Below are 14388 nucleotides of genomic sequence, written 5' to 3' on the forward strand. Positions count from 1 at the left end.
AGTTAGGCCTTGCTCTGAATTAGGCTTTGGGTTAAGAAAATGTTGTGACTGGTTTGATCTCCCATCTAGACCACTCAAACTTTCTCCATATCATAAATAAGCCTGTTTTGCTTTCTTATCATTCCTGTGTTCAGTGGTATAGCATGTTTAATTTCCTTCAAGAACTTTTCCTTTGCATTCACAACTTGGCTAAACATTTGGTGCAAGAGTCCTAGCTTTCAGCCTATTTCGGCTTCCAACACACCTTCCTAAATAAACTTAATCATTTCTAGTTTTTGATTTAAAGTGAGAGACATGCAACTATTCCTTTCACTCGAACACTTTGAGGCCATTATAGTTACTAATTGGCCTAATTTCAGTATTATTGTGTCTCAAGAGTGGGAAAGAGACGGGGAACAGCTGGTCAGTGGAGCTGTGAGAACACAAACAACATTGATCGATAAAGTTCACCATTTTATATAGCTGTAGTACGTGGCACTCTGTAACGACGACAATGGTAATATCAAAGATCACTGATCACAGGTCACCATAACAGATAATTGTAATTTAAAAGTCTGAAATACGCAAGAATTACCAACATATGACAGAGGCACAAAGTGAGCACATGCTATCGGAAAAATGGTGCCAAAAGACTTGCTTGATGTAGGGTTGCCACAACCCTTCAATTTGAAAAAAAAAAAACAACACATGGTACCTGTGAAGCTCAATACAGTGAAGTACAATAAAACAAGGTATGCCTGCATATTAAAATCAGGATTTAAATGAAAAAATAAGTGTGAAAAAAATGAACCTAAGAGTGTACTTACAAAACAGTGATGGCATTATATATAAATGGCAAAAAGGTAAAATTGTTATTATAAAAAAACTGCCTACCTTGGTTACAAAGTAGCATTTATAGTATGGTCCCATTTCTGTAAAATTATATATAAATATACATGATAGGATTTCAGGAGAACTTTTCTATTGTACCACTCTATGGTTATGTTTCTTTAAAATAATGATTATGCATATTTTAGTAATCAAAATAAAAGTGGATTTTTTTTTTGTGGGTGAAGTAGGGTATAACATTTATCTGTTTCTCAAGAATGCCTGATTATTCTGAAAGGTTTTAAACAGGCACTAGCCAAACTGTTATATCTATGTTTAAAAAGTGGCTCAATTCTGTATCTAAAGTACAGTAATAACAGACCCAGCCTTTGTTACAATGTATTCCATGAATGCCAGAAAGCTGCCTAAGGTCAGACAGGGGTTGAAGGAAGGTAGGGCAGTGACAATAACCTACCTGGAAGTGAGCGCACAAATGACCTTGCTCCACTGCTCCACCACTGCTGGGTGATGCCTCCAGTTAGCCACCATCTCCTTGGCTGTTTTCCAATAAGGAGGTGTTGGGAAGCACCGAGTGCAAGCTAGTAACCACACCTCAAAGAGAACACCAATCAACTTCTCTGCTAGATTCTCAGCAATGCCACCTTACCAACGAAAAGAAAACACATCTTTGGCAAACTTATTTTTAAAGTAGAATCTTTAAGTCACTGATGTGGGAGAACTGGTCAAAAAATTAAAATAAGTGCAATGTTAAGTTTCGACTTTCAAATAATCATTTAATAGTTAAAATGAGAAGTAATACTTAGGAGTTCCTGTGCCCAAAATCATAGATACATCAAAAAATTTCTACTTTGAAAGATTTCAAGTTGTCCTGTTCAATTCTTATTGAAGGTCTTAATCCTCCAGCAAAGGGGACAGGCGGACACAGGGGAGAAGGTAAAGGATGACTGACTATGATGACTGACTACTATGAGTCAGTTTCTATCTCAAATAGTTCATACAAATGACCTCATATAATCCTCACATTAATTCTGCAGGATAGGTATCTGTAATACCTAATACCAACTACTAATTATACCCATTTTGAAGATGAGAAAACTTGATTCAGAGAGTTTAAGCAACTTCTTCAACTTCATGCAGCCAGTAAGTGAAGGAATCACAACAAACACCCATGTCTTTTTACCTCCGAACTTTGCCATACAATGCTCCAAGTATTTGAAAGCCACCCTTCAAGGTGGGGGGAGAGAGAGAGAGAGACAAATAATGGAGCAAAAGGACTGGTGTTGGGAAGGACAGAGCCTTAACCATGAAAATGGGGCTGTTCCCCTGTTCTAAGTCCTGGAACCAGGTGGAAAAACAGCAGTGGTCTTCACACTGCACAGCTCCAGAAGGCAAAGTTGGGACTCACAGGAAAAGTTATAAGAATGTGTGTTTCAAATGAGCAAAACCAAAGTTTCAACAACAAAGAGCCCAAGAAGGGGATGAATTGTCTGCCTCATGCTGTTGAGATCCCTGGCATGAGGAGTAAGCAATAGAGAGCTGATGAATCAATGACTGGCCAGCTATTGTCAATACCAGACAGAGTATTCCTATCATCGCATCCCTTCCCACACTGAAATTCCATGCTTCCTTTTAGCTATTTCCCTGAACACTGCATCTGTGTGAGAACACAAACACAGTCACGTGTGTTAGTAAACAGAGTATACCGATGAATAAGCAACAAGAGAACTTGGAACTAGATGATCAACTTATAGTTTATATACATTGTGCTATATACAAAGCAGGGATTCTGAAATACACTGTAAAGTCATAAAACTGGAGGCATTTTAATGGCTAGCTAATGAATGGCAAACTGGCACACTTCCAAATAGAACAGTTAGAAGACTTTGGAAGTTTCATTTGCTGAGTAAAATATCTTCTGTCACTATCAAGTTTTCAGACTCTACTTTGATAACTACTTTGTAATACATTATCTATAGGCTCTAATTTAATTGGTTAGTTGTTTCTTTTTTTTTCTTTTGAGACGGTGTCTTACTCATGGCCCAGGCTGGAGTGCAGTGACACGATCTTGGCTCACTACAACCTCCACTTCCCAGGTTCAAGCAATTCTCCTGCCTCCGCCTCCTGAGTAGCTGGGATTACAGGCGCCCACCACCACACCTGGCTAATTTTTGTACTTTTAGAAGGGATGGGGTTTCACCATGTTGGCCAGGCTGGTCTCGAACTCATGACCTCAGGTGATCCGCCTGCCTCAGCCTCTCAAAGTTCTGGGATTACAGGTGTGAGTCACCATGCCCGGCTAGTTGTTTCTTATATAGGCTCTATCCTAACTTTTTTTTTTTTTTTTGAGACAGAGTTTTGCTCTGGTTGCCCAGGCTGGAGTACAATAGCATGATCTTGGCTCACTGCAACCTCTGCCTCCTGGGTTCAAGTGATTCTCCTGTCTCAGCCTCCCAAGTAGCTGGGATTACAGGCGTCCACCACCACGCCCGGCTACTTTTGGTATTTTTAGTAGAGATGAGGTTTCACTATGTTGGCCAGGCTGGTCTCAAACTCCTGACCTCAGGTGATCCACCCACCTTGGCCTCCCAAAGTGCTAGAATTATAGGCATGAGCCACTGTGTCCGGCCTATCCTATTAAACAAGCTACTGTTCCCATCATTATCAAACATGCATAATTCATTGAGTCCCTCCCTATATTAGCAAAATCATTACTGAAGGTAAAATAACTTCATTAGTGCTAAAGTTATATTGTGCCTGAGGGTTTCCATTCTAAGAACTGTTCATCTTCGTTTGTAAACCGTTATGCCAAAATTTAAATCCCAATGAGTCTACCACTCACTGAGTTTAAAGATGAACTGTATTTGGAGCTCGGAAATAAATCAGAAAAATAAATAAATAAATAAACAAACCTTGAACAGTTGGTGGGGCCAGAAGTATGTCATTAATCTGCAGAAGAAACAACAGTAAGACTTCCCAGGTTTCTCGGGCCATGAGAGATGACTCACGGGCCAGTTTCTGAATGGCTCTCAGGACCTGTAAGCATAGTCGAATCTGACTGGAACCCTGTTCCTGTCTGAAGAAGATAGACAGATATCACTGGCAAGCCTGGAGAAGAGACAGCAACAGCTTCAGGACAGGTGACTTATGGATGTGGCAAGCAGTGGTCCAATGAAGCTCCCTAATATTATCAGCAGAGAGGGCTAGGCATACCATCTTCAGTTTAAAGCTACTTCTTACTCATCGTAAAGTTCAGCACTCTGGGTTCTAAACCTACCACTCCTATGAGAACTGGAAAGCTTCTGGGAGGAAGGCGGGAATACTAGAACATAAACTTCACTTCTGGATTTTCTATGTCTAACACATGCCTAACACATAATAGCAGGCACTCAATAGGTTTTTGTTGAATTAACAAGTAAATACCCACAGCCACCCTTGCTGCTTACATTTAAGCAGAACGACCTTGGTATTCTTGTTTAATTTTTTAAAACATATATTTGCAAGAATTCTACATGTGATTTTACAGTGCTCATAGTCCCTCTGAAGCTAAGGTCTATTAGAGAAGGGCCTAAGGGCCAGAAGGAATAGCCTAATAGGTCCCCAAAATTGATGAGGTATGTAGGCATTGCTTCAGAAATAAATACCTGCTACTGCTGCTCTAATTTTAGAAAAAGACACGTAGCCAGAGACGGAGGCTCCAAGGTTCCCAGGATACCCTGGAACAACAGTTTTAAAACTCACTGCAGGACTGTTTTTTCCAAAGGAAATCTCATAAAGAAGAATTATCTATATAACAGATCAAAGTATTTTGGCTAGGATTGAGGATGAAGATAGAGGTCCAGGCCCGAGCCCTTACCCTCACTTTCCAAAGTAGAACAGTGAGAATTTGGGAATAGCAGGAAATCCACTGTATTAGCAAGTGGTAAGCTGGCCTCCAGATCTCTTATGGGAAACCCAAAAAAAGTATCTAATATTACTGAAATAAGTCTTGAGGCCAAGTTTCTACATATTGTCATTTGTCACAAAGAACTGATAGAAACGTATCTGAATCAGATTGGGGAGTTTCCTCAAGAAATTCCAGAAAATGAAGTGAGTTCCCTTAGAACTGTCAACCCAACCTTAGAATAGAGATGCTCAGATTCTGGGCTATGATGCGGAAAACCAGTCACTTACCCTAGAGTTGAAAGCAAATGACACCACTAAGTTTTCCCTAAAGAAGTCAGACCTAAAGCAAAATGATGAGAAAATTGCCTAGGAAGAGCCAAGCACCCTCAGAAGTGGGGAGATGTTCCACATTCAGCTAAAGGTGGATCTAGTCCAGGTAAAGCCCTAAGGTTTAAGCTTGTGTCTACTGCTCTGGCTTACTTGAAGAAGAATAAAAAACTAGGGCCAGGCGTGGTGGCTCAAGCCTGTAATCCCAGCACTTTGGGAGGCCCAGACGGGCAGATCACGAGGTCAGGAGATTGAGACTATCCTGGCTAACACGGTGAAACCCCATCTCTACTAAAAAATACAAAAAACTAGCTGGGCGAGGTGGCAGGCGCCTGTAGTCCCAGCTACTCGGGAAGCTGAGGCAGGAGAATGGCGTAAACCTGGGAGGCGGAGCTTGCAGTGAGCTGAGATCTGGCCACTGCACTCCAGCCTGGGCGACAGAGCGAGACTCCGTCTCAAAAAAAAAAAAAAAAAACAATATCATAGCCCCAAACCTAATCAAGTAATATAAGAGGAAGTCCAGAATAAGAAATAAAAATACCACTAATGGCCCTGGAACTGACACTCTTCCAAGAGTGCATGCCTCCTACATGGTAATTTAGGCCTACCTACCATTTCCAGGCCTACCTACCATTTCCTGTCCAATGACAGGAAAGGAAATACCTGTTCCTCAGGTACTGAGGCTCCTCCTCACTCAGAAGGCCTAAATTTAGATGCAGGGTCCAAAGTTCTAAAGCTAACAAGGTAACCTTTACATAAAAACAAACAGAAGATCTAAACACCAGAGATCTCCTTTTCAAAAATATCAAGTTACTTTTTAAAAAGTAACTTGTGATCTTCAGAAAAACTGCTTTAGAACAGTGGTGGTGAATGATGGCCAATGGGTCAAATCTGGCCTGCTATCTTTTATTGTAAATAGAGTTTACAAATCTGGCCTACTATCTATATTGTAAGTGAAGCTGTATTGGAACACAGTAATGATCATTCATTCACATACTGCCTATGGCTGCTTTCATGCCATACCAGCAGAACTGAGTAATTACATCACTATATGACCCACAAAACCTAAAATGCTATCTGGCTCTTTGTTAACCCTGCTTTAGAACAATAATATGTTTTTTTAAAGTACAGTATAGTATATGTGAGCAATTAAAACCTTAATCACCTTTAAAAGGTGATTTACTCTTCGCTCAATCATAAAAAAAAAAAATCAAACTGATGGGCAAAAGAGAAAGGTTACATTCATTCTGACATAATCTCTAGCAAAATGGTAAAGGCATTTCCCTCTATTTTGAGTGTCAGTTTTTATAAAAACAACTAATTAAGTAAACTTAGATGACAGTTTTGTGAACTATCAGAATCAAATAAACAACTAAAACTTCAAATAATGGGAGATGAGATCATAACACCAATACCTAGCACTGAAAATATTCAGCTAAGTTTCCTAAAACATTAGCCAGGAAGAGAACTCTAATTCTCAGTTGAGTAGCCTCTCAGAATTTACTAACACTTATGCATGCACACTTTTGAGAAAACAAGGTAATTACCAAATAGCAAAACCATTTATAAGGTAGTCATGTATCTCAAAAGAGAAAAAGCAAAGGCGCAAGCCTAATTAACTCAAATGCCATTAATTTTTTTTCATCAATACAAATTAGCTGAGCACTGAGAGGTACTAGGCTTACAAAGAAGAGACACAGTGACAATACTACTCATGAGACTATCCCAGGCATGAAGAAAAAGCCCAGTAGTCTCCTAAAAAGATAACAAGAAAGTATTAAAACTATTATATCATTTTAGAAGAACCTGCTTATAAACAATATTCTAAGTACTCTCAACTGTTTCCTGGTTTTTGTTGTTGTTGTTGTTGTTTGTTTTGTTTGAGACAAGAGTCTCGCTCTGTTGCCTAGGCTGGAGTGCAGTGGTGCGATCTTGGCTCACTGCAACCTCTGCCTCCCAGATTCAAGCGGTTCTCTTGCCTCAGCCTCCCATGTAGCTGGGATTATAGGCACATGCCACCACGCCCGGCTAAGTTTTGTATTTTTAGTAGAGACAGGGTTTTGCCATGTTGGCCAGGCTGGTCTTGAACTCCTGACCTCAGGTGATCCACCTGCCTCAGCCTCCAAACGTGCTGGGATTACAGGCATGAGCCACTGTGCCCAGCCTATTTCCTGTTTTTAATTCCATTTGAAATCAATAAATACAAGCAACACGCATTTAATTCACACCTAAGGTAAGTATTAAGTACTAAAATACCAGTACTGCACCAGATACTGTGGAAGCCTAAAATAGAGACAACACAGTTCCTGCCTTCAAGTTGGTTAGATGGGGAAAGGAGACACACATTTTAAAAGATAAGCAACAAAACAGCAAGAGATACAAGAGTGATACAGAAAGTATCACATAGGTTCAGAGAAGGTGTGAGCGCTGTGGGCCTGAGTGGTTAGGTAGGACTTCTCCTCACAAGGCGGAACTAAAGAACCAACAAGAATGAGATGTGGTGATGGAGAGGAGGAGGAGGAAGAAGACAAAAAGACATCATGATGGGGAAGATCTTTAAGAGGTCTTAGAGGAATGTCTGACTTATGAGTCTGACTAAAGAGCAGCATTCATGCAGAATTAAGAACAGCTAGTTTGGTTAGGGGCCAGACTACACCAGGCATTTCATGCATGGTATGCTGTTTACACCTGAGCCAACAGACCAGAGTTCCGGAGAGTTCTCTTTTTTAATCCAGATTTTCCAAAGTAATCTTCCTTCTATATTTAGAAAGTTAAAAATTTACAGAGCTGGTTTTCAAAATCCCTCACTGTATGACAGAGCAAAAGCTCTAACCAGAACTTTACCAAAGGGAGATTGCCCTACTGCTCCTTGAAGGTATCCTACATTATGATATTTAAGGCCCTTGCCTAAGAAGATGGAAAAAAAATTAGAAACAAACTATCAAGAGTAATCTTTTGGCTTACTACAAAGTTGCCCATAATTGTTTCAAGTGTCTTCATTCTCTCATAGGAAAGATGCCTCTTAAGGTAGATACATCTCCCTTAGTTGTGTTTAGCCTAAATGGAGACAAGAATTGTGATAGGCAAAAGTATATATTTTTTTGAGTAGAAGGGAAAGATGTTACAGTATTTTAATATCTAAGAGGTATGAGATTTTAGAAGCAAAGCCAAAAACTTGTAAAGAACACATACCTGTTAAAAACTCCTAGTAAACATTACATAAGCCCATCTTTCCTAACATTCACATTAATACAATCTTTAATTGAACACACAAAGTCACTGTTCAGAGGACTAACAATGAAATCAGCTCCTATACTACAGTAACATTTATGAATATTTTACTATGCCCCTGATAATGGGCCAGATAGACAGGTACAGCTTACCTTGGTACAAAAAGATTTTGTAGGTGTTTTAGTATACTTTGAACATATTGATTAGGCTCTTTAATAACTGGCAATGGAATAGAATCTTTCGGCAACACTAAAGCCATAATCCAGTCTGTATATACATCAACGCAATATTTTACAGTCTCTCCATCCAATGGAAGGGTCAGTCCATAGCAAATTACTTCCATGGTCCATTTTACCTAGACAAAAGAAAATATCCATACAGAATTATTATACATGCCTATCTCAGTAGACTGATTTCAAATGTCAATCTCTTTTATTGCCAAAAGCCTCTAAATTGATATTCATCTCAATGTAAGTATCAGATTTATTTTAGATAATGCATTTTTCACATATCAAACATACAATTTCCCAAGCAAAAGATTTAAGAAGAAAATAAATTACTTATTTTTGACTATCAAGCCTATGCTGGTTTTTGCCCTTTAGATATTATTATTATTTGCTCTGTGAATTAAAAAGTAAATACAGGTCACTTCAATTTTCCAGAGATTAGAGATGCAAAAATAGAACATTTTAGAGTTTTTTCTCCACTTAATTTATGTGTAGCATTTAGAAAATCACATAAAGTCAGTCACATTCCACCTCCAGATTATGCAAATGAACAAACAAGAAGATGAACTGTTTGACTCTTATTTTACAACTGTTTCCTCTGCCAAAAAAAAACAATACTTAAAATGAAGAACAAATACAGCTGAGAAAGGACTGAAGCTGGGTAAGATCTTAACAAGGCATTTAGCCACACTGAATGAGTCCCTGCCTCCTCACCTAGCTGAATCACATCCTAAGGACTGAGAGAACTTGCCTAAGAGACTGCTGAACCACTAGGCTGCCTGCAGTCATAATTGTAGAGATTAAATAATCTGGCCCAAGTCACTGGTTTATAAAAGGTAGAGCTGAAAACTTGAATCCTGGTCTTTCAACTAGAAGGTACCACTGGGCAACTTTTTCCAAAATGACTTTGGCACATTAGTCTACTATTATTCTGTCATGTGGTATCTGGACCAGTTATAAATCCAGCCATTCTACCATCATCTGAGCTATATGTCTCCATCTATGAGAAACCCCAATATACAAAAAAAAAAAAAAAAAAAAAAAAAGGAGGAAACTGTATTCCAGACATTGCAAACTGGAAAGTTTAAGTGAATTCCAGACAAAACTTTGAGACAAATTACTAAGCAATCAGTGAACACTTACAAAAGAGAAGCATGATTACCAAGACCCAGCCTGCTCAAAAAAATCAAGTCATGCCAAATGAGCTTCATTCCTTTATTAACAGGGTTACTATTTAGAGGGCTGACAATGGTGTAGTCCTTGCAGTTTACAAAGCACTTTCATAAATATCACCTAGCCATCACAATAACCCTGTGTAGACAGGGTAAACTATCCTTACTTTATACATAAGAAAACAGAAGCTTAGCAAGATTATGCAATTTGGCACCAGTCACTGGTTTATAAAAGGTGGAGCTGAAAACTTGAACCCTGATCTTCCAACTAGAAATTTGAAGCTATTCTCACCATGCCATTAACAGAGTTCTCCGGCAAATGGGTATCTGGGTGTTAGCAAGAAATTTGGGCAGACCCAGGATCTCCTTGTGGACAAGATGGAGACATATGGCCCAGAGGATGGTAGAATGGCTAGATTTACAACTGGTCAAGATACCACATTACAGAGTAACAATAGATTAATGTGCCAAGATCATTTTGGAAAAAGCTGCTCAGTGGCATGCCAAAGGCTCTGCCAAGATTTTAACTTAGGGGGAAAAAAAAGAAAAACAGTGTATGCTGATCATCTGTAGATATCACAAAGCTAAAAAGGATGGCCAACTTGCTGGACAGAAATTCAGGATTCAAAAAGACTTCAATGGCTTAAAACCAAAGTTAAATCTAACAAGATAAATATATATATTACATTTTTTAAGCTCAAAAGCAACTACAAAGGTTAAAGGTCGGAAATATATGGTTTAACTGCAATAAGTGCTAAAGAAGCCTATAACAGCACAGTGAAGCTGTGACAAATTTGGAGCAGGGTGTAGCAAGATTTAGCCACATAATAGAAGAGATTCTAAAAGACATTGCAGGTCCCTAATTATCAGATGAAAAACCAAGAAGATATCTTTGGTGGTATCTTCACACAATCGTTTAATTTTATAATTCTAGGCCGGGCGTAGTGGCTCACACCTGTAATCCCAGCACTTTGGGAGGCCGAGGCGGGTGGATCACCTGAGGTCAGGAGTTCAACACCAGCCTGGCCAACATGTCAAAACCCTGTCTCTACCAAAAATACAAAAATTGGCCAGGTGCAGTGGCTCACACCTGTAATCTCAGCACTTTGGGAGGCCAAGGTGGGCGGATCACCTGAGGTCGGGAGTTCAAGACCAGTTTGGTCAACACAGAGAAACCCCCGTCTCTACTAAAAAAAAATACAAAATTAGCCAGGCGTGGTGGCGCATGCCTGCAATCCCAACTACTCGGGTGGCTGAGGCAGGAGAACTGCTTGAACCTGGGAGGCAGAGGTTGCGGTAAGCCAAGATCACGCCTTTGCACTCCAGCCTGGGCAACAAGAGCAAGACTCTGTCTCAAAAAATAAATAAATAGGCCGGGCTCGGTGGCTCACGCCTGTAATCCCAGCACTTTGGGAGGCTGAGGTGGGCAGATAACAAGGTCAGGAGATCAAGACCATCCTGGATAACACGGTGAAACCCTGTCTCTACTAAAAATACAAAAAATTGCCAGGCATGGTAGCAGGGCGCCTGTAGTCCCAGCTACTTGGGAGACTGAGGCAGGAGAATAGTGTGAACCCAGGAGGCAGAGCTTGCAGTGAGCCGAGGTCATGCCACTGCACTCCCGCCTAGGTGACAGAGCAAGACTCTGTCTCAAAAAAACAAAACAAAAAAAGGTATAATTCTAGAGGACACAGGAATTCTCATCTCTCTTCAAGGGTGAGAAAGGAGAAAAACAAGGGCTACACCAGAGCACCTCCATCTACTCATGTACCATCTCATCCCAGGAGAAGGCAACAAGGGATCACAAACGCACCAGGAGGAGAAGCACTAGGGTCTGTGCTAGTCCTCAGGGATAAATCTAGGGTCCTCTGAAGAGAGAAAAATGTTCCTCAGACTGAAGACCTTTACTCTTCAGAGACCCATGGCTGAGGGAGGATAACTGCCCCTAGAGCTGCAAGTTTTAGTCATATCTAAGTCTAATCTCTCCTTCACAGGAAACCAAAAACCAAACAGAAAAAAAGGGTCTGAGACATAGGGTACAGGTTTTGCGAAACGTGAGGCCTGAAGGTTACATGAGCTTCTTCAAGACAAGGGACAAAGTTTTAATCCTGCGTCTTAGCCAGAATTTATACTAGCAAGCTCCTCTACCACTCCATTCTCAGGGCCCCTTCACGACTTCCCAAAAGCAACTTTTTAACTTCAGCCTAGGCTGCTGAACCCAAGAACAAAGGGCCAGCTTCAGGACAAGTCATTCCAAGACCCCCTATCTTTAGAAACAGTAAACACCCAGCCTGGGCAACACAGTAAGAACATCCCTATAAAAAAATTGTTTTTAATTAGCCTGGCGTGGTGGCACGTGTCTGTAATTCCAGCTACTTGGGACTCACTGGGATGGAAAAATCATTTGAGCCCAGAGAGACTGAGGCTGCAGCGAGCTGTGGTCATGCCACTGCACATCAGCCTGAGTAACAAAGCAAGACACTGTGTCAAAAAAAAAAAAAAACAGCAAACACAACCCCAATTGCAATCACCTAGGCTTAGACCAGAAGGGCTTGGCTTCTCTGCAGCACTCTTAAACCTGGAAGTCAGAAAGGGGTAGGTAGGTATGGGGACAAGGGAGAGCTTAAGCACAGCATATGCATAGCCTGAAAACTCGACATGAGTCTTCAGTCAGGGGCCATCTAGAGGTAGGGATGAGGTCTTCCAACCACACTCTAAATGGAAATCAGAAGACTAAGCCTAGAGCTTTGGGGAAAGGGTTTGACATTCAAGTCCCTGTCTTGGCCTTTAGCTCAAGTGGAGAATTCACCATAACTAGTAAAAAGTCCCAACAGCAAAACAGTACAACTCATTCCTTACAACCTCCACAAACTCCGAGTCCCAGCCCTCAACTCAAACAAGATCAAAATTGAGAAGTCATACTACGTTGGGCAGAAATCCATTAAAAAGCTGATGGTATTCTACTATAGCTCTTTTCAAAGAAAAAAGAACAAAAAAGTTAACATTAAACAAATTCTTCAAGAACAAATGTACATTTTCATATAAGAGAATGAAATTCAGAAACACTTACTTCTTTGTCAGTTTTTAACAAACTCTCACTACCAGCCACTGAAGGGGTACCTAACACCTGCCCAAGAGGACGGACTACAGCATTTGCCACCTCTCGTCCAACGCTCTCTGGATAGCTGTGCAGCACACTGGTATGGCCTTGATCATTCTGAATCACCAAATGCAGTGACCTCCACTCAGAGTACATCGTGCCACTAAAGTACAATCCAAATGGCACCTGAAAAGACAAAACAGAAATGCATGTCAAATTATACTACTGGAAATTAACAGAAATAAATAAAACAGATGTATAGACTTTCGGCATGATAAAGAATGCTGTAAACATCTTGCCTCTGAAGACAGAAAAAATATATCTAAATGTTTTGAGAATATCCCAGAACCTCAGGGTAAGATTAGGTAGGAAGGCAGAACCTGCAGCTCTCTGAGCACCTCCCCAAAAGAGCCCTCGGAAGCCCTGGGGCAGAGCTGGAGAAGATGGCCATTGGGCAGGGGAATAACATGATCAGATATGGGACATTCACAGCATGAGGGAACCCTCCACATGGTTCCAGGACAGAAAAACATGGGAGAATGGAATGTCCTAAGTAGGAAGGGGAGACAACAGAGAACTTACTAAGACCCAGGTTTTCAGTCAACAGTTTCAGAGTACCTACTATCTGCTGAATACATATCCCTACAATTTCTCAGCACTGTCCTCAAATTACACTTAAAAATTCTTTGAGACTGTTTCATTCTCTGAAACAGTGGTGCTGAAACTACCAGTACTGGAACACTGGGAAGTCACAGTGTTCTTTAGGAAACATATTAAAAGCTGCCACTTATTAAGCATTTAATACATACTTACATACTACTCATATAATCACTAAAACAATCCTATGAATATTCAGTAACACTATCCCTATTTCACAGATGAAAAACTGGAGCATAGAGAGGTTTGCTTCTTACCTGAAGCTTTAAAGTTATAACATGGTAGAGTTGAGTTTTTTTGTTTTTGTTTTTTTGAGACGGAGTCTTGCTCTGTTGCCCAGGCACACTGGAATGCAGTGGCGGCCATCTCAGCTCATTGCAACCTCCGCCTTCCAGGTTCAAGCAATTCTCCTGCCTCAGCCTCCCAAGTAGCTGGGATTACAGGTGCATGCCACCACGCGTGGCTAATTTTTGTATTTTTAGTAGAGAAGGGGTTTCACCATGTTGGCCAGGCTGGCCTCGAACTCCTGGCCTAAGGTGATCCACTGGCCTTGGCCTCCCAAAGTGCTGGGAATACAGGCGTGGGCCACCGCACCCAGCCAGAGCTAGGTTTTGAACCCACATCTGTTGGGCTCCAGGGCATATGCTCTTAGCCATGATATGTGCTGTCTCTCCCTATTCTAAACACTCTCCAACGCAGGTACTTCTACCTATTCTGTACACGCTCCATAAAACGATATCTAAGTCTACTGCACATAGGAGGGACATCAGTTGCAGAAAACATATCTGTATGTGCAATGTAAATATTACAACCATAAATCCCATACTCATAAAGAGGATAAATGATGGTTAGCCCTCTCCAATTCATTTCTGTTAACTTCTACTTTCTACTTGTGCTGAAATCTGCCCACCGAGCAGTTTAAGGAAATTCAAGGTTATAATTAATCTTTAAAAAGTTCTATCCC

The 14388-nt window shown here is 40.6% G+C and overlaps 1 protein-coding gene across 3 annotated transcripts in view; it reads right to left on the bottom strand.

Moving 5' to 3' along the window:
- The window catches only part of RALGAPB (Ral GTPase activating protein non-catalytic subunit beta), a 108545-nt gene that overhangs the window by 75442 nt on the left and 18715 nt on the right, over positions 1 to 14388 (bottom strand). For all 3 annotated transcript variants that reach the window (XM_008017676.3, XM_008017666.3, XM_008017658.3), the window contains exons 2-5: positions 12738 to 12953; positions 8421 to 8623; positions 3738 to 3901; positions 1283 to 1469 (exon numbers count right to left, since the gene is read on the bottom strand). In XM_008017676.3, coding sequence (XP_008015867.3) covers positions 1283 to 1469; positions 3738 to 3901; positions 8421 to 8623; positions 12738 to 12923 — 740 coding nt within the window. In that variant the 5' untranslated portion in view covers positions 12924 to 12953. The remainder of the gene's footprint in view (positions 1 to 1282; positions 1470 to 3737; positions 3902 to 8420; positions 8624 to 12737; positions 12954 to 14388) is intronic.

The sequence above is a fragment of the Chlorocebus sabaeus genome, chromosome 2 (assembly GCF_047675955.1).
Source record: "Chlorocebus sabaeus isolate Y175 chromosome 2, mChlSab1.0.hap1, whole genome shotgun sequence".
NCBI classification, from domain to species: Eukaryota; Metazoa; Chordata; class Mammalia; order Primates; family Cercopithecidae; genus Chlorocebus; species Chlorocebus sabaeus.